The sequence below is a fragment of the Apaloderma vittatum genome, unplaced genomic scaffold (genome assembly GCF_000703405.1).
Source record: "Apaloderma vittatum isolate BGI_N311 unplaced genomic scaffold, ASM70340v1 scaffold1495, whole genome shotgun sequence".
Classification (NCBI taxonomy): Eukaryota; Metazoa; Chordata; class Aves; order Trogoniformes; family Trogonidae; genus Apaloderma; species Apaloderma vittatum.
Window position 1 is genome coordinate 83,842 of NW_009717448.1, and position 25,708 is coordinate 109,549.

At 43.3% G+C, this 25,708-nt stretch overlaps 1 protein-coding gene across 1 annotated transcript; it reads right to left on the minus strand.

Annotated features, from left to right (window-relative positions):
- Positions 1–376: 376 nt before the first annotated feature.
- Positions 377–16,578, minus strand: METTL11B (methyltransferase like 11B). The gene is made up of 4 exons (XM_009869877.1): positions 16,341–16,578; positions 9,003–9,178; positions 3,310–3,559; positions 377–651 (listed from the first exon to the last, which is right to left on the minus strand). Exons 1-4 carry the CDS (start codon positions 16,576–16,578, stop codon positions 377–379), a joined length of 939 nt encoding a protein of 312 aa, XP_009868179.1.
- Between the last annotated feature and the right edge of the window lie 9,130 nt (positions 16,579–25,708).

The window sequence follows — 25,708 nt, forward strand, 5'->3', positions numbered from 1 at the left end:
AAAAAAAACAGACTTATTTGTTAACACCTCATACAGAACACTCTAAAACGTTTTAGCCACTACAGAAAACTTCAGATCTGATTATCTTCTATTACTTGAGTTTTGTCCAGTATTGTCTCCTTAACGAAGGAGAGATCTGAGGAGGAACTGTTAGAAAGACTTTTAAAAAGATAGAATGACGAAGCAGGCAGGATTTAGAAGCAGATATTCCCTGGAGAAGCTGGCTCAATTGTAATTGCCTTCCATTCGTTCAGGAGCTGCTGCCCTAGAGTTGTAGTAGTAGCGGTGCATGGTTAGGAGGATTCTAGAAGGTGCTTTTCTCTTTCTCAGTCCTGTGGTTCATCTGTAGTCCAGCCTCTGCAGTCTCACTGTGCAATCAGGAATGGCCAGGGCCTTTCTGCATGGCCAACATCCAGACCGGGACACACTGCTCGGGGAATCCCTCCTGCCTCTCCTCTCGCAGGATGGTGAGTCCACTCATTTCAACGAGGCTGTGGATGATGTTCAGGTCTCGGATCACGCTACTATCCAGACAATCCAGGACACAGCCCTCCCTGGCTACATTGTCCTTGAGAATGATAACACCGTTATCCTTCAAGCCATTCTGGCACCGGATGAGAAACCCCAGGAGATCTTTATCTGTCAGATATCCTACAGATGAAAAGATGGAAAACAGATCACGACCGACCATTCGGACAGATTCGCCATACACACATCAGAATGGTGCCTTCATCTGAGCCTTCTCACCCTATTGATTGCAGAAGTTCTACTCCTGCCAGGTTTAAAATCTTGGGCAAATCAATGAGGTCAATGGTTACAAACTCAAACCAGTATTTAGGATCCATATTAGTAGTAGCAACAGATGTGGACAGAAGCCAGTGAGAATAGCAGAGAAAATACTGGGTGCTGAAGGGTTCTTTAATCTGGTGGTTAAAGTCATAATAAGAATCAGCAGCAAGAAGCTGGAGCCAAACAAATTCATATTGGAAATAACTGACAACTGTTTAACAGTGTAAGTAATTACCCATTGGAAACTACCAACAGAAGCGGTGTTTACCACCTCCTGAAGTCCTGAAATCAAGCATGGTTGAATTTCTCAAGAGATATTTTAACTGAACACAAACTACTGACTCTACAAAGGTAAAGGAATGAATGTAAGAGCCTGTGATATAGAGCAGGTCAAACTAGATAATCTAATAGTCCCTCCTGTCTTTTAATGCTACAAATTTCTGTAAGTTTGTATAACATTATGTACCCATCAAATGAGTTCTGGATCAAAAATCCAGTGAGGAATGCAAGACCTTCCAAACTGTCAAATAAATTCTTTATGTTACCCCATACTGTTGTGATTTCTGCATATACCATAAACATTTCAAACCAGTACTTTTTTCAATATGTTACTGAGATTGTGGTTTTTATCCTTCCTTCTCAAAGATCAGTACTTCTGTTATGTTGAGATCACTAGTGCAAGGCTCAAAGAAGAGCAAAATTAGAACCCTCACATGTGAAACATCTAAAATGAATTAACAAGGACAGGTGGTCAGAAAGTGAATGAAAAACTTGAAAAAAAATAATTGTTTGTACTTCCTAGTCAAAATATTTTGGTTTTTTGATGGAAGATTTAAACCTTTATAAATGGAAGTTGTCATTTCACAACCACATTTTGGCATAGCATGTCAGGTTTCTTTAAGCACCCCCAAAAAACAAGAAAAAGAAAAAAGCCCCAAAGCCTAAAGCTGAATACCTTTCAAGTTCAAAGAAAATGGTAATTTCTGTATGAAATGTAAACTTGCATATTTGTTTTTTTCCTAAAACAACAGCCTGGGCATAAGGCAAATCAAGATTGCATCAGCAAGATTCAGGAAAGCTTTTGAACACCTAATTTGGAACTTCATGGTCTCTAAACTTAGCTTTTAGCCTAGTTTCCTGAGCAAATGAGATCTTCACAGTGTTGCTTTCTACTAGACAGCCCTGCCCTTGCTCCACCAAAAAGTGTTTGGCTTGCCAGCATATTTAAGTAAAATTCAAGACAGGGGTAGAAGGTTGATTAATGCTTAAGATCACGACATATTTCACCGAAATTAATGGAGAAAGGAGATTGAGATCTGTATCTAAGTTAAAGAAAAGGCACATGCTCCCTTTGGCAGCATGATCAGCACAGCCTCCGTTAAGTCTTAGCTCACTCAGTCTCATGTTGATTTGGATTTGCTCTAAAGATGAGGCAGGAGCTACATTTACTGCAATGACTTGTTTTTCAAGAAAAGCAAAAAATACAAAGGAAAATTATACTGTTCTGAAGCAATTTGCTTGAACAGCTAAGAGGACCTCTTCTATGTAGCTCAGTTTCTTTACTTTTTATGACTATGGAGCAATTTGCTTGAACAGCTACGAGGACCTCTTCTAAGTAGCTCAGTTTCTTTACTTTTTATGACTATGTGTAGAGGACAAATAAGTGTTCCTGAATGAAGCCATCTCCTGGGCTAATCTCTCTATCTTTCTTTTTACTTAGCAAGAAACTTATCACCAGGGTTTTGGAGAAAAGGAGTTGTTCACACCTCCTCTTGCACTTTAGAATAATAACTTCTGCCAGCTAAAACTGCGCCATGGACACTTAGGCTCACAAATTAGGAGATCTTCTTTTTGGAAGGACAGTTAGGCACTACAGCAGGTTTTCTAGGAAAAAAAAAAGATTTTTTTTTGTGAGGAACGAGTCCACATTATCTGATTGCCAGTCTGCTGCAGAACGTTCACTGGGATATCTGCAGGACAAGAAGCAGATATTTCTTATATGAGGGGGTACTGTAGGACATAGCTAAGTGACCCTGTTTGATAAGCATCAGTGCATATATAAGACATGATTGGGTTTACAGGTATTGGTGATTTCACTGGCTTTTTCCAGATTGTTTTGTGAAATACCCTCAAGTCTGGATCATCATCAGATTCAGAAATCCCTGCTCAGAGGTGCCAAAATCATGTATCTGTCCACAGCACTGGCAACTAAGCAGGAGGATTCCTGCTTGGGAAAACCCATACGCAAGGCTTACTCCTCAGCTGCACTGTGGCATGCAGGCAACCCTCCAGGAGCATGTACATTCCTCCAGTATGTGACATGAAAAAAACACCCTGATTTGTACCCACTGTGCATGTGGCTGAGGAAAACTCTCAGAAGAGTCTCTTGTGAGATTTTAGGAAGCAGCCCTGAAGATCTGAGAACCTCGTTTTACAGCTGCACCAATCTTTTAACATCAAATTAAGACAGGCTGTGTAGTTCTCTGAGATGCTTGGCTGGATGAATCATGCTGAACTAACCTGAAACCCACTGAATCCAGATGACATCGTATCTTTGTGGGGATGGAGTGAATTCCTGGAGGCTTTTGCAATAATACATCTCTACTCTGTCCTCCTTGCCCTGCAGGTAGTTCGGGACCTCAGCCAGGAAATTCTCCATCATATCCACCAGTTCCACACTCTTGAAAACTGGTAACAGGACATGCTTGCTGATACGACCTATCCCAGAGCCGCAGTCCAGGGCGCGGTTGGTGCCAGCTTTCCCCACCCCCTGTGGGATACAAGAAAATCATTTGAAACGTGAAAAACACCACCTGGAAGATCACAGCAACTATGTTACCCACTACAGCCTTCAGATCCCCCAGCCTAGTGTCTTGTGTCCTTCTTTGCGCTGTCACAAGACTGCTAAGGACCTGGGGCAGTAGCGATACAGCTTTGGGTACCTACGTGTGAGCTGAGCTGGGCTGCTCTGCTCCCAGGCTGCTGTTGATGCGATTCCCTCATTGCAGCCCTGAATTTATTGCTGCAAAATACATTTTTTGCTTAGTATAAGAAGAGACATAATCTTTCACAAGTTCTTAGTTTTCCAAGAAGAGCCACTGTCTTTGTGAAGTCTTTGCAACTTCATCTGTCAACTATCCATACTTGACAGCCAACGACAAGGCTAGATAAGCCCCATCCTGAGCCCTGTAAAGGCCTAACAAAATAGTAAACATACTCCAAAGACTGCACACAAGAAGTAACTTCTGCAGCACGGAACTCTCAAGGTGCTCATGGACATCTCCGCAGACACACACGGTCCTTGGGATCAGGGTGCAGTTTTCAAAACAAGATCTTTGAGTTACGGATAACTTACGAGCACTCAAAAAGTTTGCACTGGAGCATATACAGAATTTCTTCTTCAGGCATATAGACAAGAGAGATGATTAAATAGATTTTGCTTAACTGTTCTCGTCGTCTTCATAAATATCATCTCTGGACAGAGATCAGACATGCAAAAATGTGGCACAAAGGCTACGTCTAGGAGAAAATAATGAGTCACTGTAAAAGGAGCTGTATAATGAAAGCTGTATTTCACCCCTAAAGCTTCCATTCTAGCCATAAATGGCTCTTAAGAGCCTGCTGCTGTTCTGTAAAACAGAAATTTTAAGTCTATACATGCACTGACTGTGGGATTGGAGCTCCCCTGGCCAAAGTTATCTGTTAAACAAATATATTAAAAGCAAATATAAACACCTTTTCCCTGTTCCCTGGAACTGAGTGTTGAAACGAAAGCTATGAGACATGGTCCCTGCTGCAATTTCACTGCTCTTAAAGGAAATAAGCCTGGGAAGAGTCTTACTGTTCCCGCTTATTGGGAGAACCCCTCTGTAATGACCAGGCATAAATCACATAACTCACTGCTTTTTTGCCCTTGCTTCAGGAGGTAATTCAGAAGATTATTAAGGTCAAAGGACAGAACTGTCAATGACATGACTATGAATAGCATGGCTGAGCATCTGGTTACACAGAGTAACTGTAGAAAGAGCACGAGGACCTCAAAGGCTCTCGCCAGTCTCCAGGGCTGTTGGTCCCAATCTGAATACCTTGGAAGATTAATCTCCCGGTGTGTGCAAGAGTCCACAAGCCTTCAACCCTATTGGGCTCTGGAGACGACCCGTTTGTAGTTGGCCAGAAAATGCAAACCATTCGTCATTCGCAAGCTGCACTTAGGAGCACGTGGCTTTTACCGAGGGCCAGACTAAGCTGTAACAAGGAGTTCATGAAACGGAAGGAACTGTGTCTTTACACAGTGGATTTTTGTCTTGTTTGCTGGCAGATACATACAGGCCTACACTGATGTGATTAAGTAAAAGCCTTTGATAAAGCTGGTGAGAAAACTGGGATGATTTACCGAAACAACTACCAGAATTTGACAAAAGCCATATAACTTCTTTGACATTTGTGTTTCAGAGAACCTACAGGCACAGCACCTCACCCAAAACAGGGAATTCATCTCCCATGATGTGTCGCAGCAAGGACCTGTGATGACACATTTCCATTTGCCATCGAGAAGAAGGAAAGGGAACAATCATGGGAGATGAAGCTTGATCCCACACTTCGCTGAAAGGGAGCAAGAGCATCAGGCAGTCAGATGAGAAGCCCATGGCTCTGCCTGTAATGAAAATGTTGACATAATTCTATGTTCAGCTACTATATTTTCAGTTTGGAAGTGCTCAGAGCTTTGACAGGGTATTAACATTTTCTTTGGAAGGCAATCATTTTCCCCAAAGCCTAATTGGGTTGAAAATCAGACTCTTTATTTAAAAAAAATAGTGTAAGTGAAAATTTTAAGCCAGAACAGGCTTAAAATTTAAGATTGGTTGCTCCTGTTATTACCAGCTTCGCATTACTCGGAATCACTATCATTTAGGACACTTAGAGACCCAAAAGTTCTTCTGTAAAGCTTACAAATTTCCTTAGGGATAAAAGAACAATGGAATATGTTCCTGATGCTACTTCAGGTCTTGGAAGGGCAGGAAGGCATTGTAGCTATGTAGGATAAAAAAAGAAATCAGAGTTCAAGAAATAGATGAAAATCACAGCGGTACTCTTTCTAAAGTAAAAAATAAAAATAAAAGTCAGGTTTTCAGCAATATCTCTTCCATCTCCATGATCAAAGAGGAGAATAACAACTTTTGAGAAGCTTTTCATTCAGCAAGTAACAAATGAGGCAGGTGAACTGGGGGCAAGAAAGGGAGAAAGGGTTTAGGGCAGAATGGGAGCTATAAAGTTAATATAATCTCCATCTGTATTATTACACACACCTATAGCTCACAACTGCTCCAATGGTTTCTTTGTTTCCTGTATTTCCTTTTTTTACACATTACTTCTGGATCAGGCACTTGAAAACACAGTGTCTATGTGCATATAAAGGCTTTAACTGGCCTTAAGACATTGCCATAAATATGCAGAGCTGTAGCTCTGCTGATAACTCTTCAAGTACGACTGTACCTCCGACAGCTTGTCTGTACCGCGCTCTTGGCTCAGGCAATGTTGCTTTTGGTTTGAATTCTGCCCACACACACATAAAACCTCTTAACCTGAGCACAGTGGCACTTTTTTGCTCAGTTCCACTCGCCTGGGAAGGAGACAGGCTAAAATATAAGTGAAGTCCTTAGTCCTCTCTGTAATTCCTTCCATGTGCCCAGGCAAGATAAATTCTCCAATGGTAAAGAAATCTGTAGCTCAGTTTACAGTGGTGCTAAGAATCATGCTAAGAAGTGCCATACATGAAGGTATGCAACATCAGTCATGTAAGGGAAATGTCACTGTGTGGCATTTCCACACCAGCCAAACTAACTCAAGAGGGGTAATTTGAGTGGAACCGGGCAACTCTTTTTTAAGGAGCTCTGGTTTTGCCAGAAAATAAAGTTTCGGAGGAATAAAACTCTCTGGGAAACTGATATTTCAAATCTAGAGAATAGTTATAGCCAAAAAACTTGGGAAAGAATGCTGAAAATGTCAAGATACTTCTTTTTCATGACTTTCAAGGAAAAAAAAAATTTACTTGTCAACTTTTCATTTCTAAACAGCATTTTTCATTTTGGAACTGACTTGAACTCTTGAAAACAAAGGGAAAAGCCACGGGGTAAAACAATTTTAAAAGTATGTCCAGTTGATCTGAAATGAATTTTTCTATTTTCTGATTTTGCTAAACTTCTCTTTAAAAAAGAAAATATAGTATATATTAGGGTAAAGCAAATTGTGGTTTTCTATCTCGATCATCTCCTGGGAAAAAGTATTCATAGAGCCATAAACTCAGGAAGAAATAACTCAAATGAGTTTTACAATAAAGTCACTACTACAGAAAGCGAGTAAATATCTGTATCTGGTTGAGCAGGATTCAAACTGCAGTAGCAAGAAAGGAAAATAAACCGTTACGTAACATAACGAATAACCAATTGACTGTATCTCAGCAGAGGACAGGCTTTAACAAACTAAATCAGAATTAGCAGAATGTGCAGATGCCTTTCTGGTTTTTGTTTCTTTGTTGTTTTTTTCTTGTTTGATCTTGGCCATTCAGAGTATCCTTTCTACCCCTGGCTAATAATAGAAGCAGAAACTCTGCCCTGGAGTATTTTGTATCTGTCATCACACCTGATGCATTGGGTATGATTTCTCTTTGGCATGTGAAACTGCTGGAGACTGTACTTTCTTTTTCGGGTCTTGGAGACGAGGAAGCGTAACAGTGTGACATAAACCTGCCATTTAGGAATCTAAATCTATACGATGTCTAGGAAGTGTGAAAACTTTCCCTGAGTACATGCTTGTGCAGCTCTTGAATTCCACAAATGTCCTTAAAACAAGAATGAAGGAAAATGTAAGGAATGTGCCTTAAGCTAGCGCTAGGCTTGTAATTTGCATTTATTTTTTTCCGAAAATGCCAGTTTACCACCAGGTTTAGCTGTCCTGGTGAATGTCCTTATTTTAGATTTGTAGAAAGCCTCATACAGTGAGGCTTGCAAATGTTATGAAGCCTTTTTGCATTGGCATTAATACAAGTGGCTGTTAATAAAACCAATTTAGCTATTCACTTGTGTTTTGCTGGCTCACTGCCCCAAAAGCCTCCATCAGGTACAGCGAACTTTGCTGCTCTACAGGATCGCTATCTGTTGTTAAACCACACTCATTTTCTACCCCAGTCCATTCAAATTGTGCCCTTTTTTATACACAACATCTAATTAACTTATTGAGCTTTTTTCCCCCAGTAGGACTAAAAAAAGGTCATCTGGCTATCTGAAATTTGTACACCTGAGCAGAAAATGAAAGACCTGTGGTAGCATTATATAGAACTAGTAATTTGGTGAGCAGAATTTTTTTCCTGTAGCTTTGTGGATCCTTTAGCATCTAATACTGTTGTTGAGCTAATTTAGTGGGCTTCTCCCCTGGGAAGAGGGAAAGGCAGTCAGAAAACCATCAGGCCACAATTCTAAAGATTTGCAGATTCCCCAAGATACATTTAGGCACCAAGATTTTCAGAAACCTGAGAAGCCAAAGCGATATTGCTGTTGTAGGTGCTTTTAAAATGCCACTTGGTATTTCTTTGCATCTGAGGTCAAAGCAGATCTTTGAAGACGTTTACGGACCTTCATAAATTTGCCTGCAAAGACCCCCAGTAACACTGGAATGTTCAATAAACAATATTTTTCCTAATGGGAAGATTATTTTATATACTCCTGATGTTGGGGAGCAGGGGAAGGGCTGCGTTTCATTGCAGCATTCTCAGAAATGTCTATAAATAGGCAAATGAGAAATTTGGCCTTTAGTCTCATCTACATTCTTAAACGGACTGCAGGAACTTGCACAGACAAATGTCCACTGAAGCCAGCAAAGATTTTATCATGAAAGGTCCCAGTTGTGCACTGAGAATTAATCTCCCACCCAACACAGCTATAAGAACTCCTTGCATAACCCTTTTTGCAGCTCTGGAGCGTAAGAAAAGAATGCAAAACGGGTAAATAATGACGTAAGGCCAGGCAAAATGTGTGTTCATGATGATGCATGACCTGGCAGAACACATTACGGGACCCAGCAATGGTCAGTTATGACCTGTGACTACATATCAAGTGTGACATACGGTGCCGTGTAAAATATACGCGAGTGGGCACAGTGCATGTCATTTATGACATATCACCACTGTTTCTGGCAGAAGATGGGATTAAATGACTCACCCCAACAAATTTCCTGAGAAACTCTCTGGAGGATTCAATGTCTGTATTGGAGAGCTCAATGTAGTCTCCCATCATGCCCTCTTCTGTGGCTGGCACCTCCCGGTAGAAGTGTTTGGCCCTGGCGTAGAACTGCATCTCCCCATTGATAACTTGACTTGTCAAAGCGTAAAGTTTCACTGCAAGCAGATAAATCACTATTTTATTGTTAATGACAGACACTTCTGCTTTAATTTATTGCTGTGGAGGCATGATGGTGAAGTTCTATAAACTAAAGCTGAGCCTTCAAATCACCAAACCTCTGTTTCTAAAGCAAAAAAATGGAAGGAAAGGTGCTGGATTTAGTCCTGCGAGACCCTGAAGGGATACAGCCACCTTGGGCAAATTCAGGGCCTCCCAGGCTCAGACATCGTTTTTGTCATCATGCTACATTTTCATGTCAGTAAAAATCATTTCAAGCTTGAAGTAAACATGCATGCCAAAGGGAGCACGGGGTTTGATTTGCTCCCAGAAAAGCTGGGGGCGGCATTTATTGCTATGCAAGGTCATCATTTCCTCTATCACAAACCTAACTGTTCTGCACATTTCACATTTCCATAGCTGCTTTGTAGGCACTGACAGCTGCACGGAGAGTGCACTGAGAACAGACTGGATGAATGAGGCACTTGCTCTGCTTTATTTTTAGTGATACTCCACAGTCTGCGGCACTGCAAGCAAACTGAACCAAAGAGCAGATGGTAGTCTCAGGCCTAAATGAATATACAGATGGGGAGATCATTCAGAAGGGACAGTCCTAAGTTTTTATCTGTCACAAATCAAGGAGCAAGATACCCAGTGGGTGATATACCGGAAAGTTCCTGCGTGCCAGAGGCACATATTTTTCTTTTCATTGCTTGGCTGTTTTGCTGGTGAAATACAGCTATCACAAGTCTGACGCTGTTTTATTAAAACCTGTGAGCTTTGCTGGGTGAAAGGCTATTCTTTGAGAAACCTGTTCTTTTAAAACCTGAGGTCTATCCTCTGCATTCTGAGTTTTTTCTATACTCTATGCATTGGTATATCAAAGGCAGTTACATTTTGCAGCTCAAAAGTTTCAATTAAGGCAGGCCATAAACAGTTTGCTTGGAAATCAGCGGCTCTGACCATCTCAGGTGAGCATACAAGCAATCAGGCATTTTCCTGTGTGTAGGACAGACCTTCAGCAAAAACACAACTGGAAGCCTCTCTGTGACAGCTAAGCAATAAGGAGGGATGGAGTCACAGTGGGAACGAGTCTCTGTAAGCATCACCTTGCAGGGTGAGACCAGCTCTGCTCCAGATTCCCAGCACGCTTGAGGAACTGGAAATGACTCAGCAGCAAACCCCTTCTGGGTTAATAACAGAAAGGGAGAGCTCTCTGCTGGCTGCAGACACAGAAGGACCAGGGAGCAGTGTTTTGTCATTGCATCTTTAAACTTCCATGGGAGCGCTGCCGGTTGCTGCTGGGAAGGGTCTGAACAGACCACGTCTTGCTTACAGTGGCTGGGGAACAGGAGTTATGCCCTCCACGCAGAGGAAGATAGCTAGGCCAGAGGCCCTGAATATAAGCCTGGAATGTATTTATTGAGGGCAAGCAAGCTCAGCAGGGAATGATAAGTGTGTGCCTGCCCATCCTCAGCAGGAGAATGACATTTTGGAGGCAAATGAGGGGGGGACAAAGGAAGTAGGATGGGGAATAATTACCACCAAGGACCACTCGGAACAGAATAGTGCTATTGGGTTACACATAAGCAGCATGCCCAGCATATCCTTCATCCAACAAAAGCAGCATTACCAGCCCCTCTTGTCATCACCTGCTTAAGTCAACTGCCGAACGGATACCATTAAAGCTTTAATCCATTACACATTTATGTTATGCCTGAGAAATTTATACCACAAGAAGCACTGAGCCCAGCAAGGGTCAAACCTGGGAGTTTTACACACTCCACTGATTATATTCACATACTCAGAAGAAACCATTTAGCTGAAGAAATTAATGCAAAGGGGGCAGCAGCCAATCTCCAGCGCAACTTGGCCAGCACAACTCCCAGAGCCTGGGAAAAAGACTCCATTGGTGGCTGTGAATCTTCCAGTAAATCATCTCCATCTTCCCCTGAGAGTGGCACCATCTTGTTTTCTCTGTCTCTCTTTATTCTCCATTTCAGATGCCTGCCTACCTGGTGAATAGAATTGAATCTCTGCATGTTGGCTTTGCAAGACCTTCCGTATAAGAGTCCAGTGATGATTTCTAGGGCTTGTTTAGTGGACCTATCAAGGGACAGTGATTTATCCTGTCTTGCTAGATTGAAGTGAAAGGCATTTTACAGGCTTTCTGCACACTAGGACAGGGTGTTTCAGGCAGCTGGCAGTATGAACAACAAATATATAGAGTCCTTCTACTCAAAACATGAGCCTGACCCGAGGCAACACATGGGGACAATATGCTGTTCAAGATATCAGATCTGCAGTGTGTGCTCTCAGATTTCTCTCTCAGAACCAGCATCGGGCTCACAGAATGCCTGCTGGGACTTGCCTGCACACACCAGCTGACTGCAGCTTGTCCAGGGCCAGCTGGGGCCCCAGAGCTCTGCCTTATGTGCTGGCATCCGAAACCAGCTCTGGGCTTCACGTCCGTAGGGTCTTTGCTAAGCATCAAACTTTGCAAAGATCTTTTTACGCAAGTCTCCCACCTAAGGTCATGCAAGGACACAGGCTGAAGTTAAGAGTGGCACGGTACCCAAAGTCTTCTCCTGCAGACCCAAACTCTCACTCAGGCAGCGTGCAAGCTCTAGAGATGATTTCCACCTCTTGCTCCCTGAGTGTCACTCCTCCCTCTCATGAATTTGCAACACTGCGAACTCTCCACACACAGCCAGTGAACCTCACCTCTGCCCTGCCTTGCAGCTGTGCCTGGCACGCAGGCTCCAGCAGCAGCACCAGAGGGAGGTTTGCCAGCTTCCACTAATCTACCCCAAAAGAGAGGTGCGAGGAGGTACACATCCTCGGTGGCAGTTAGTGTTGCAGCTCTGCTCCAGCATGCCTCCTCCTCATCACAGGATCTGCCTGGCCAGAGGCATCTCTCCTTCCATGAGCCATGCGGGACTATCTCATGCATCAGGAAATGAAATATTTGTGAGGTCTCTTACAGCCTGATTTCAATGAACGCTGTAAAGTAGGGCATAGGCAGGACAGGATGATGGAGGCTGCAAGTCTCTCAGACGAGGTTTTCAGTGTTAAGACAGGTCACTTTGAAGGTTTAAGGTTAGAAATGTAAAGTAAGAAGAAACTCTGTTCATGGCACATTTAGTCTCTGAGTTGAATCTGCAGGCAAGCGGAGATGCTTAAAACACACCCACTGCAAAAGCAGGCTGAGAACAGGAACTGGCTCCCTAAAGGTCACTCCACAGTCATAAGACGTTAATAATTTTCAGTTGCAGCAAATATGCAGAGTGGGGATCTGCAGCTGAATGCAAACCCCTGGACTAGACAGTGAGTGTCTACCTAAGCCCTTTTTGAATTCCAAAACATTATCTCTAATATTTTCTTATGGATCAGATCAATATTTTATTTCCAGGTACAATTCCAACCTGCAGTAGACTGTCTTACAGTTCTTAGTTACAGGGTTTACTCAGCTGAATTTCCATGGCAGAAGTAAATGTTGCAAGTAATTTTTTTGAAGTTTTTATTTGTGAACATTATTTTGTGGCTCCAACTGCTTTCTGCAAGGTATTGAACTAATTCCACTCTGGCTGAGTATTCCCTTTTAAATGCAACATCTGCTTTGTACATCAGTTGAAAAATAGTTTTCTGGGTGCAGGATAGATTTCACTTCTCTACTGTGGTCAGAGAACCATTTAAATTCTGTTTTATAGAGGATGAACATCAGCCCCACGTGCCTCACATATGGGAGTATATCTCTATGGATCAGTCACCTAAGTTTTCCACTGCAGATCTCACCCCACTGGCACTATGTCCCAGAGCACATGCATAATTTCCAGCATCTGATTAGCTCCATTAAAATCCACTGGGTTTAAGGGCATTCACACACATTTAAATACATTGTTGGATCAGGGCCTAAAGTTACCCATGTCTTTTATTTATAAATGTTACCCTGGTCTGTAAAAGTGACCTGTTTCTCTTAACAGGCTGTGATAACAGATATGCTCAGCTCCAAAGTAAACATGCCTAAAAGTGTTTCACCACTGAATCTAGCAATGGGGTGGGGGGAGATGGAGTTAGCATGGCTTGAAGCAAGCTTTCTACCTTGCTGACCCCGGGCAGCACCACAAGTTCAATGTGAGGCTTGATTTCAGTGTCATTAACTACTCTGTGCTAGGTCACAGACTTAGTATTGCTTTAGTTGTTTAACACTGTTTACACAGAGATACCTGGATCTAGTCTTGAAGTTTGAGAAGATCAGTTCATTTTTGCTCTGAGCTGAACTGGAAAATGTCATTCTGCAGAGATGTTCAGACCCACCACATTTTGTCCTCTCCATCACAGAGAGCAATGGATCACAGGATAAACCAGGTTGGAAGTCCAAACTTTTGTTCAAAGAAGGGACAGGCATGAGGTTGGATGAGATTCATCAGGACTTTATTCAGCTGGGTTTTGAAAGCCTCCAGTGATGGAGAACTCTGCTACCTCTGTGGGCAACCTGTTCCAATGCCTGACTGGCCTCACAGCCATTTTTGGCAACTGATTCCATTTTTGGCAACTGTCTCTTGTCGTCCTGCCTCACACCACTGTGCAGAGCTCAGCTCCATCTTCCAACTCTGACAATTCTATGATTCTCCCTGTAGGAACTAGCAGGCTGATACTTGGTGTCCCTGACACTGTCTCTTCTGGCTGAACGTGTCCCCTTCCCTCAGTCTCTCTTCACAAGGCATGTGCCCCAGTTCCCTCAGCGCCTTGGAGGTCATCCAACTCCCTTCATGTCATTTCCTGCATTGGCACTTCAAGGCTCCACACGTACGGTCTAATGAGTGCTGCATAAAAGAGGATGGTCACTTTGTTCGATCAACTGGCAATGCTTTTGTTAATACAGCACGGGATGCTGGTGGCTGCCTTTGCTCCCAGAACACGCTGCTGGTTCATATTCAGTTGCTGTCTACCAGAACTTTACCAGCAGGGCTGCTCACCGGCCAGCCGCTGCCTAGCCTGTGGTGTTGCTGCCAAAGGTTCTTGCTTTCCAGGTACAGGACTTGGGATTTGCCTTTGAATTTCAGTGAATTTGAATTTCACTGTGTTCCTACTGTTTCTTTCCTCCAGCCTATTTAGGTGCCTCTGGATGGCAGTTCTGACCTAGAACTTGTGGATAAGTCCCGTCAGTCGGCTGCAATCTGCAAATGGAATGAGCAAGCAGTCCTTCACCTTCTCCAGGTTATTGATGAAGATGTTAAACAGGACGGGTCCCAGGACAAACCTGTGCAGTACTCCACCAACCTCAAGATTTGACCGTGACTTTGTGAGTTCAACCACTCAACCAATTTTACCCAGCTGATTGTTCACCCACCTAGACCATGACATCCTAGCATGCTGTGAAGTTTCTTGGATGTGTGTTCACAGCACACGAGCTACTCCACAGTACCTGTCCTTACGCACACTTTTACTTCCTGACGATAACCACGCGGTAACAGACCTACTGCATGTTCACATGAAGGCTGGCCTTGTGGTAGCTCTTCACAGAGTCATACTAATTTGGATAGGCTGGCAATAGGTTTGTGAGCTCTTTAGTGAAGTTTTAATGATTCAGGTCATGAAAAGCCTGGCAGAGGGGATCTTTAGTCTGATGGGAACATTTTACAAAGCTTCTTGAACTGGGAATGGAAATTCAAATAAAATTCAGAAAGAAGACAAGAAATAAAATCGAGACTGGAGCAGTTAGGCCTGGAAACAGATTAATGATGGACTGATGGATTCTTAGCCATTTGCAGCCCTTAGACCAAGATATTTTTGTCTTCATAAGTATATACTGTGACCCAGTCATAAGTCACAAGCATGATGCAGGAACTTTTACATAAAATTCTAAGCTAGATATTCATAACAGTACCTTCTAGCCTAGTGTTTACATTCACAGTTAACACTGCAGGAAATCCTGCTCAGTTTCTAATATGTTGTGTTTATTTTCAAAACAAATGAAAGAATAACATTTTCATAGACTTCTTGAGATTCCATCGACCTATAATTGACTTTCCTTCCTTTCCATCTTTCCTTCCTTTCCATCGTTCACAGCTACCTACCACTAGGGATAAGAGTATTTATCTTCCATATTTCATTTTAAATAGCTGCAGATATTGCTGCATTTGAAAAGCCACATCTAAATAGTAGGATAAAATGGAAATGCTTTTTCTCTTTACAGGACTCATGAATTCTACCGTATCAAGCTGAGTTCTCATTGAGGTCTGTGTAGTTTCACAGAGTCAGGTAAAATAATCCACTTACCCAAATGAATCAGTCAGGAAGAAGCCCTCAAGATTTCACTCTGAAAAAACAGGCTGCACAGACACATCCTTTCCATCTCCTATTCCTACAGTTTTACATTGAGTTGAGGCTGAATAATTCTGCTTAAAAGGTGACATGCTAACATAACAGAGACTCAAGTCAAATCTACTTTTTAGCTATACTGTCCTGGGGAAATTTCCTTTCTTTTTCAGGGTCAAATTTTCATAAGAAATGAACATTCATTTACTGCATCTAAAAAAAAAAAAAAGTCCTGGCATCCTGCACAAGAGGCTTTCACTGAAATTTGCCTATAAAAAACCATTCTGGAATATTTTTCCTCCCAGGTAACAAACTGTAGGTTAGAGAGCCTGCCGTAGAGATTGGAATTACAAAGACTCTTAAAAAAAAATCTAAAAATTATTTCAAACCTTTCAAGCACTTGTCCAAAGAATACAAATAACAAAGCTAATGACATGCCGAATGACAACAAAACAGGTATTAGGCAACAGAAAGTAAGGCCTGTCAAGCTCTGCTAGTTTTGCATTTGCCATTCCAAGTTCTGAACAGGTCAATGCATGTTTTGTAACAAAAAAAGGAACCGTCAGCCAGAAACCAAACTTTCTTTCACTTTCCTGGTCTTTCCCTTGCTCCTCTCTAATAATCTGTGGAGCATTTAGGTAAAACAATGGGATATTGAATTAGACAGAGCTGAGAGAGTGTACTGAACAGTTTGGCTAGCACTGCAGTCTCTCTAGCTGGGCTTCTCAAAACTACTACTCACTGTCATTAATGTGTTCATGCCCTACCATCTAACACGGTCAGTCTTTCCAAAGCACAGTCCCATGCGCACACAGATATTCCTGTTGATCAGCTACTCACCCAGGGGAAGCTTTTCCAGAAGATAAAGGTAACTCTGAAAGAAGTCATTTCGGATCGCCTTATGCAAGATGAAGGACATACTGTGCCGACAGAGTTCTTCATCTGTCTTGTGCCAGCGCGACTTAAAGGCTAAATGTGCTGCTTTATATGCCATGATGTTTTTTGCAAGGGTGGACAGTTGCTGTGGCTGGTGCTCTCGGGAGGACCTGTCCTTCTGAAAAGGCAGAGGCAGCGTCATTTAAATTGTGGCAATGTGCTGTCATTCTATATCGGGGTGTGTGTCTAAAGCAGTGCAGGAGGCGGAGGCGGGTGAGAGGGCAGTGAGAAATGCCGGCTGTTGGCACTGGCTCAGAGCAATCTCTGGAGTGTCGCCCTCTGAAATGAGCAGGTGCTGGAAAATGATAAAAAACTCAACCAGGAAATTGCTTAGACAGGGTAAAAAGTATATCTACTCCAAAAGGCAGTGGCTTTAATTCAATTACACTTTTCCTAAACTATTCAGCCTTCACTTCAAAAGAACTCAGATATTATCCAGGATCCTCCATCTCCCTCTTTTATATCTCACAGGATGATTTTGTTTCTCTGTATCTCCCTATTTGTTTTTCACTCCAGGGCACCCAAAAGAAAGGCCAGAAGACAGAACGTGGACATGCCTCTACACAAACTGTGTGTCCTAATAAACTGTGACTATAGCAAACAACGAGAAAAGAACAGTTTCAGCTTCATGCTTTGCCACTGTACATGGCAGGGCAAGCCACTCTCTATGCACTACAATCTGCCCAGGTTCACTTATCAGCAGAGCCTAGCTGGGAGAAGCTGCTCCCTGGGAACACAGGAATGGTAAAGCCAGGGAAGGGTAAGAGCTTTTTTTGCTTTAGCATGGAACAACATGGAACAACAAAAGGAGATGATCAACTGCCCATTAACAAATGTAGAGAAATATATTGGTTGGAAAAGAGAAGGAAGGCAAAATTCTAGAAGAGGGGAATAGGGTGAGAAGTTGAAGTGCTTCTAGGATGGAGAATGCTAAGCTGCTGAAAGGGGCTGTATATCCAAGTGTGACCCATCCCAGAGGAGGATCACACAGTCAAAGGACAAGCAGACAAGTACTGCTTCACAGGCACTCAGTGCGGTACAGTTTCAAGCCTCCTGAGTTGCGAAGGTACCTGCCAGGGGGATGGGGGCTTTGTACGGTTCTGAAATAATCTGTGACCCCCACACATTGTGCCCATGAGAGATTCCCTGTTTCACAGAATCACAGAATCACAGAATCACAGAATGTTAGGGGTTGGAAGGGATGTTTATTGCAGCTCTCTGCAGTGTAAGCACACTAAAATGCACCAAGAAATGATCAGAAAGTTGGATGTTTTTAATACAAAAGGGCTGCCATATGTTCTGAGCAGTACTGCTACTCCTAACAAACATCTGATCAAATTTCTGAGGGCAGAACAAAGACCTAGCCTCCACCAAGGAAAATCACTAGTAATTCGGCTACAGATGATGCTAAGCAGCATTTAGTAATGCATCAGTTAAAGCATATTTTCCAACATGACTCGCTTCCTTGGAGCAGTCAATCTGTGTATCTCTGCTCTGATAATACTAAAAGTATTTAGGGGCAAACCCATCCCTGGGTATTACTGCTTTTCTTGTTTCCCCAACTGCCACCCTGTACTACTCATTCTCACCTAACTGCACTGGCATGCTACTCCCCAAGCTGTTCCAGTCAACACAATCGTGCAAACATATTGGTGAGCAGATCAGTGAATAAATCTTATTCAGAAAAATATACCTATTTTTCAAGTGGGATCAGTTCCCCAATGCAGCCCACAGCTGACACAAGGGAATTTGTCATGTGCTAAAATCTAGGGGCTGGAACAGCCACCCGGGATGCCAGTGTGGAGGAGGCAGCCATACACCTGCAGTACACAGTGGCTTTAATAATAATCACAGAATCACAGATTTGTTGAGGCTGGAAAAGACCGCTGAGATCATCAAGTCCAGCCTGTGACCTAACACCACCACATCGGCTGGGCAACAGCACCAACTGCACCATCCATGTCCCTAAGTGCCATGTCTACACATTTTTTAAACACCTCCAGGGATGGTGACTCCACCAGTTCCCTGGGCAGTGCATCCCAACGCCTGATCACCCTCTCCGTGAGGAAGTGTTTCCTGAGATCCAACCTAAACCCCCCCTGACACAGTTTCAGGCCATGTCTTCTCGTTCTGTCACTAGTTGCCTGGAAGAAGAGCCCGACTCCCATCTGACTATAACCTCCCTTCAGGTAGTTGTAGAGTGATAAGGTCCCCTCTGAGTCTCCTCTTCTCTAAAGAATACAGACCACCTCCCCGTGTTTTGTCAGAGAGGTGTGCTGAGGGGGGTTCTGTGACAGCCAAAGGTATTCTAAACACTGGAAGACAAGTTCCTGTGGTCCCATCCCTTCCTGCCCACGTGTTCCCGTTGCTGGGATCTCTGCTGAGTCATTTCAGCTTGCTAGATCAGTGAGCTTTTTCTGTCTGGTCAGTGCTGTGAACCAGCTCAGCGCAGAGCTTAGAACTGCCAGAGAAGTTCAAAAGAAGACATAAACACGCAGTTGAGGATGAGATGGGAAAAGTGGGATCATGGCAGCAGTTAGATCAGCTCTAGTGCCACTGCACCAAAGTCTGAGCTGTGTTATTCATTCAGCCTTGAAATATCTCAGTTTCAAATTTCTTCTCAGTTACGTATCTATCAGAGAAACACCAGGCTCTCTCCAACTAATTCTGAAATAATCTGGGCCCAGACACGATCCTGGTGCATGTCTTGGTTTTCTCACAAATCTGGCCCTTTCTCTTTGCTTATCTGTTTTAGCCACTCATCAGTTAGTGTGCCAGGAGTGGATGCGTCAAGACAGCATGTCAATGCTTTGGAAGGACACTGCACAAAGCTTACTTGGCCACTGACAAAAGATCCCTAGGAAGTCAGAGCCCCTCCTGCCCCCACATTTGACACAACGTTTTACAATGGTCAAGGCTGTAGTTTTGGCAATGCCCATTATGTAGCAAAGTGACCCTTCTGCTTAGAGACTGCAAGCATGAAACCTAAGCCCTGACGTGTCCTAGTGGAGCCAAACGCTGGGCCAGCACTGTGGAGGGTGCTGGGACTGCAGCCCCAGGGCTTTCCATAGATTCGAGGTCCATGAGGGCCTGGGCTTTTACATTCCCGCGGAGGATGTGAAATGCCAAGGCAGAAAAGGGCACCATTTCTCTGGCCTTCTGGGCACAAGTGGGGCTTTACTCTCTTTGGAGCACCACATGTGGGTTTCCTGCTGCCTCCAAAGCGCCTCAGTGACTGACTCCAGTGAAACTCTCTCAATTTATGTCCTCTGAGAATCTGGCCAATTATGACAGTGAATACATACACACGGGAAACGGCCTCTTTCAGAGTGATTCCCTATCATTTTAATGTCCTGCTAGCGATCTCCTCATAACATACTCATAGCCTGCTTTCCACAGGAAAAAAGATACAGGCAATCGTCTTGTGTGTATCTCTGTCTGTGACTTTTATGATCCCATCACCAAACAACATTTCAAACTACCTACCTGAAATGAATCCCAGAACCACTTCAAAGCTTGTGTCAAAGTTGTAGATGGGATAGAGAGGCAGGTCTCATCTTACTGTCACTCAGCACAGTGACAGTGAGTTTTGCTGTTCTGAGACACCATAAAACCCATGAAGAGGGATGGGCATGGGTACATCTGCACCTCTCTTTAGAAGGTACAAATGCATCAGAAATAGCAGTTCACAGGCTTAGTTTTTCAGGCTGAATATTAGTTATAACTTCTTTGATAAATCAGTGGTGGATTTGACTCACAGTAATCCTGTCCCACACAAAAAAGTGAAGCTCTACAGAATGCTGCATAAGCACTAATTCTATTTATTTTATTTGCATGTGATCAAGATTCAATCCCTGTTCCAAACAGCTCTATAATCCAGAGTTACTATGGACACACACTCAGTTTGCAGATCCTAGTGCAGCTAAGTAGGTGAATCACAACAGCATCAAACTTTTTAGAGCACTTTGAAATCACTTTGTATTGCTGTCAAAGGTTAGACAGCAATATAGATTTGTGCCCAGAAGTGTCTGAAAATAGTAAAGGGTTTTTTTCCAAAAAGTAGATGCTATATTCTATACCTATTTGCCAAAAGCAGCACCTTCATGTCTTCTGCTTCATCCTGTCTCCCAGCCTCATATTCTGAACAGGAATAGTACTGGTCTACCCAGAAGCTGCAAACAATTACATATCCTACAGCTCCAGTAACAAGTGTGGGGCTTGAGTATGGACACAATGGCACCCATACAACTTGTAGAATCACTAGTGAAGTAAATCCACTCCTCAACTTGAGTTTCCCAAATGGCCATCTGACTCTTTCTGAAGTTGAAATGGACCTCTGGATAAGCCGAAGCCCTACACTAAAATAACAGTAGACACAGCCGTAACGCATGATAGTCCTTGCCTCAAAGAGCTTCTGGTCTAAAATAAGAATGTGTTTGTATTTATGTGGGTAAACAAATAGTTCTTTCATATGTCATCTTCTTCCTCCCTGTGAGATGAGGAAGTTCTAGGACACCAGGTTTACCACAGATTACAAAAGCTAGAGCGGCTTCTTGATAAAATACCTGCAGCTGATCTCTGCCTGAGGGTAGCAGCTTTAAAATAACGTTATCAGATGGCTTATGAGGAGTCACTGCAAGAGCCAAAGCAGATCTGTTTGTTGGAGCAACAGGTTATTTAAGAGAAGGTGTATTTACTTTCATATTAGTAGGTAAATACCTATATCTGCAGATCTGAGCTGTACATGCTACTTCTGAAACACATTAGCTGCACAGAAGAGAAGAAGAAAAACATGTGCACTAACTCCACATATCGCGCAGGTCATAAAGGGTCAATTTTGCCTTTAAATTACCGTGTTCTGCACACAAAACACCTGGTATGTAATCTGATTTCCACACAGACACGCCATCAGGATTCCTGTAAGATGTCTCTTTATCTTAAAAAAGGCCTCTATATTAATTCTTCTCCCTCACGCTCACGGCTGGCATATGCTGTCAGGAATAGATGTGGTTAAAGCAAGTAATTTTTGTTTTATCTTCAACAACAAGTTTCTTTAAGTTCCTGAAAACCACAGGATAATGTTGATAGAAGAGGGACAGGCAGGGAGCACACGTGCAGTTATGAGGGCAGGGAACAGCTGCAGGTTGGATGGCAGGTGGTAACCTTTACAATTGACTTTGTTGCAGCCAGAAAAGCAACTGCCTGTATTGTTCTGGCTGCAGCTTCGGTGGCTTATTCAGAGCAAAAGTGTACGCCAGTGTCTGGGTGTCAAGCTGGGAAACAGTAATAATGCAATGGATACGCTAATTGTCTGACTTGTTGAAGTCCAGAACTCTTAGTCACAATACTCACCCACCTCATCTCCGCTCATGGGTCCAATTAAGCTCAGCAGCCTTCAGAAGTATTACTATGAAAATGATTTCGTTTTGAGTTGAGTGTATAATTGAGAAAAACCAGTGTTTTGGCCTGATGAGAAACTGAAATATTTCTCTTTTCTCACCCTAAAAAAAATCCTGCGTCAGGCCAAACAAAATGTTTGCTTTGTTTTGTTTGCAGGGCTACTTCCACTTCTTTCACTTCTTTATTTGTTCATTTTTAATTAAATTTAGGTAAATTTGATCTTAGGGTGTCATTTACAAGTGCAAACAACAATAATTTTGTCGTCACCAGCAGACCAGTTAGTCTTGCAAAATCAGTCTGCGGCAAAAGGACCCAAGGACATGCAGCGCACAACAGGTCCTTGGGCAAAGACTCAACTTTGGGATAGGTCTCCTGATCTCTCTTGAGAAGCCCTTGCTTTGAACCACATTTCCAAAGCACAGTTCACTGCCTGTAGGTCAGGATGACTCACGCCCTTCAGGGCATATCCTGCACAATTCTCATGCGCTTTCATGGGTGCAGTCGGAGCAGCAATCTGTTATCATTTATACAATTGGAATTTAGCAATCTGGAATTCCATCTAAAGCAACAGAACACAGCATGCGAGCCCTATGGGTAAATACATGATAATTCATGTAAATGAAATTGGCCAGAGCTTTATCCCTATGGAGGGGATACACAGTTCTTTCCCCCTAATCCTTTTAGCTCTAGAGCCAACGCTAAACTGCATTTTAAGGGAGTGAGTGAAGCCACTCTTAGATAGTAGTGGGAGCCTGTCTCATCGTTTCTCAAGCACTCTGACAGTCACAGTGGGGCCCTGATTTGGAGATCCATAAACAGTATGCTAAGGTAAATAGCGAGATTTGGTGAGGACTCCTGCATGCGTCGGCTGTGAGGATTTTATTTGGTTCTGGTTAAGGACTCTCAGTAGCGCTGGGGCTGAAGGGAAGGAAGGGCAGGGTTCCTGATGAAACTGAAGCGGGGGCTGCTCTGTTGTTCTTGATAAGAAGCATGACAGCTGTGCCCACAACATCTGGTTTTCATTGAACCCTAGTGAGAGTTCCTTGCTGAGTCTCTTCCACCCCATATGTGGTGGTTTAATTGATGGAGCCTGAGAAGGTTTTAGGTCCAGCGTGGAATGCCGCCTTTCACTGTGATATGTGACTCCAGATACAGTAAGGGCTGGGCTGCCTAGAGTCGTCTTTTAAAAGCATTTCTTCTCAATATTGAATTTTGCATATATTGCCCTCTGTTGGCTCAAGCGCATGATAAAGCTCCTTTTCTAGGTGAAAGCTAACAAAAATCTCCTCCTGGCTGAGTGGCGGGGTTTGTGGGTTTTGGAAAACGCAGCATCAAGTTAGCTGCAGCTTCGTGCATGCATGTGTGCATAGCTCATATCCCCCCAGCTCTTTAACCAAGGAGGAAAGGCGTCTGGAGACTGGCTGTCTCAGACATTGCAGACTGCACATCAGAAGAGAGTTTTAAGGAGTGACTGGAGGGGATAGTGGTTTGGTGAGCCAGGATAAAGAGGGTGTTGCACACTCAGGAAACAGCACAAAAAAGCAATACAGAAAAGCCTGTGGGAGAACTGGGCAAGCTGCAGATAAGTCAGTCTTAATATATTTCAGGTCTGGCATGCAACTGCCAGAAATGCTTTGGTAAAAAGTCTCTCAAGGCTTTATTTTCAATTCCACGACAAAATAAAGATGGCAACCCACACCATCAAAGCTTCTCTGCGCACAACGTGGCCAGAAAAACACGCTTTTCCCCTTCCTCTCAGCTGGATCCTCCCAATCTAAGGCATATAACTGATCCATCTGCTCAGACCAAAAAGCATCTTGTCGAGTCATCTTGTCTCTGACAGCAAACGGCAGCAATGGGAACCAGTCTAAACTCATTAGCTAGGAGACCTGCTTTGTCTGGTTCTCAGCACTTGCATGCTGCTCCTGTACAGAGCCAGACCAGTTATTTTCCCGAACTCTTAGAAGGCCCAGGTCTGAAAAGCACCCATCCTGGGCACAGCAGGGTACACACTAGTCATGTGACATGACAGTGGTGACGCCAGGAGGGGACAGCCTTTCTCTGGAGTGTGAACGTCATGACAAAACAGAAACTCCAACCTGAGGAAATAGAGAATGCAATGGATAATGACAGATCTGTAGAAAGAAGTGATGTGGGCAGATCATGGGTTAGACAGACCATTTAGACTTCTGCAATATGTATCTTTACTGAGATTTAAAGATCCAAGCTTTCAGATCTCCAGCTTCGTGGACTTGCTCTTAGCTAGGATGGCAAACACTGGATCAGCATCTCCCTGATCCAGTACAGCAGCACATTTCACAGCAGTCGTGGAGAACATCCTTTTTTTTTTTAGGGCAGTTCACAGAATCACAGAATGTTGGAAGGGAACTTGAAAGATCTTCTAGCCCAATCACCCTGCCAGAGCAGGATCACCTAGAGTAGGTCACGCAGGAACATGTCCAGGCAGGTTTTGAATGTCTCTAGAGAAGGAGACTCCCCAACCTCTCTGGGCAGCCTGTTCCAGAGCTCTGTTACCCTCACAGTGAAAAAGATTTTCCTAATGATTTTGCTGAGCCTCTTATGGTCCATCTTGCACCTGTTGGCCCTTGTCCTATCATAGGACATCACTGACAAGAGTTAAAACCAGACTGGCAAATTAGTTCTTTTCTGAGCCACAGAACAAGATGACACTTAATTGCTTTTAGATGTGTGTCTTACTGCTTCTACCTGAAATAAGCCCCACACCTCCTCTCACTTGCCACCCTGGACAAGAAACTGCCTGTGCTGCAGCCAGTCTGGAGCTGCTCCAGGACAGCTTGGCCAGCCCGTTCACCCATGCTGTCTGTCTGCCTGGCTATTGCGCACAGAGTGACTGACCCCTTGCTGCTGCCAAAGAGCTGAACCCTGCTTAACTCTTCCCTCAGTGCAGTCCCTGTCATGGGTCTCTCATCTCCTCAGTAGCCAGAGCACACAAATCTCTAGAAACCTAATTAACTTTCAAACTCTGTGCACACCTTTCAATGCTGATTGCACTTGGCCAACATATCACTAAGTTATTAGATGGAGGAAGAAGAGACCTGATGAATTCATGGACAGGTAAGGCAAGATAAAACTAATTTTCTGAGGAAGTAAAAAGGAAAACAAGCTGAAAGGGAAACGAAAAGTTTACTGTAGGGAACAAATCTGACAAGCAGCCTTGAAAGGCCTCTTCTACCTTTATCTCCTGAGAAAGAATGGTCTGACAGAAGCCGTGTGTGTGTGTGTGTGTGTGTGCACTAGGTAAATTAGAGGGGGTCACAAGCTGCAAGCAGAGTTTTGAGATGATCAGTAGAAGGATCATGGGTATACTAGGCTGCATTTCAGATACAGTGTATCTATGACATTGCTGGCTTGTACAGCCTTCATCCTTAACTGGCCTCTTAGTCGTCTCTGTGCTTCACCGCAGCAGGAACTACGCAGTTAAATCCTGTGCGTGCCTTGGAACATTCAGCCCAGTTTCTGGAAAACTAAGTGATAAGTATCAAGGGGCATGAAATCTAGACTAAGCCTGACTCCTGGACAGCATAAACAGAGGAACGTGGATTGCAGAGACTATAAATACACCTCTTTCTTGTGAAATACTGCTCTTATACAGAGGAGTGGCTCAAAATTTGCAAAACTCACCTTTGTTCAGAACTGAAAGTAAACACCTAAATGATCGAGACTGGAAACTAGTTGTTTTGCATGAACACTTGCTATCTGAGCTCTCAAACTAGAACGGTTCAAAAGCCAAATGCATGCGTTGTCCTATGGAACCAAAAAATAGTCAAGCATGAAAAGTTCGAGATGGTTAAATGTTTCCTCCAGAGGTTGGGGCTTAGAAGTCGGGGCAA

What these genes read in the sequence shown, in the direction of transcription:
- METTL11B (XM_009869877.1), bottom strand. Translation starts at nt 16,578, where the DNA reads ATGACGCTGCCTCTGCCTTTTCAGAAGGACAGGTCCTCCCGAGAGCAC. An exon ending in TTCTCAGGAAATTTGTTGGG is followed by an intron (nt 3,560 to 9,002) that starts GTGAGTCATTTA and finishes TGTATCCCACAG; the next exon opens with GGGGTGGGGAAAGCTGGCAC. An exon ending in CTGGATTCAGTGGGTTTCAG is followed by an intron (nt 652 to 3,309) that starts GTTAGTTCAGCA and finishes TTTCATCTGTAG; the next exon opens with GATATCTGACAGATAAAGAT.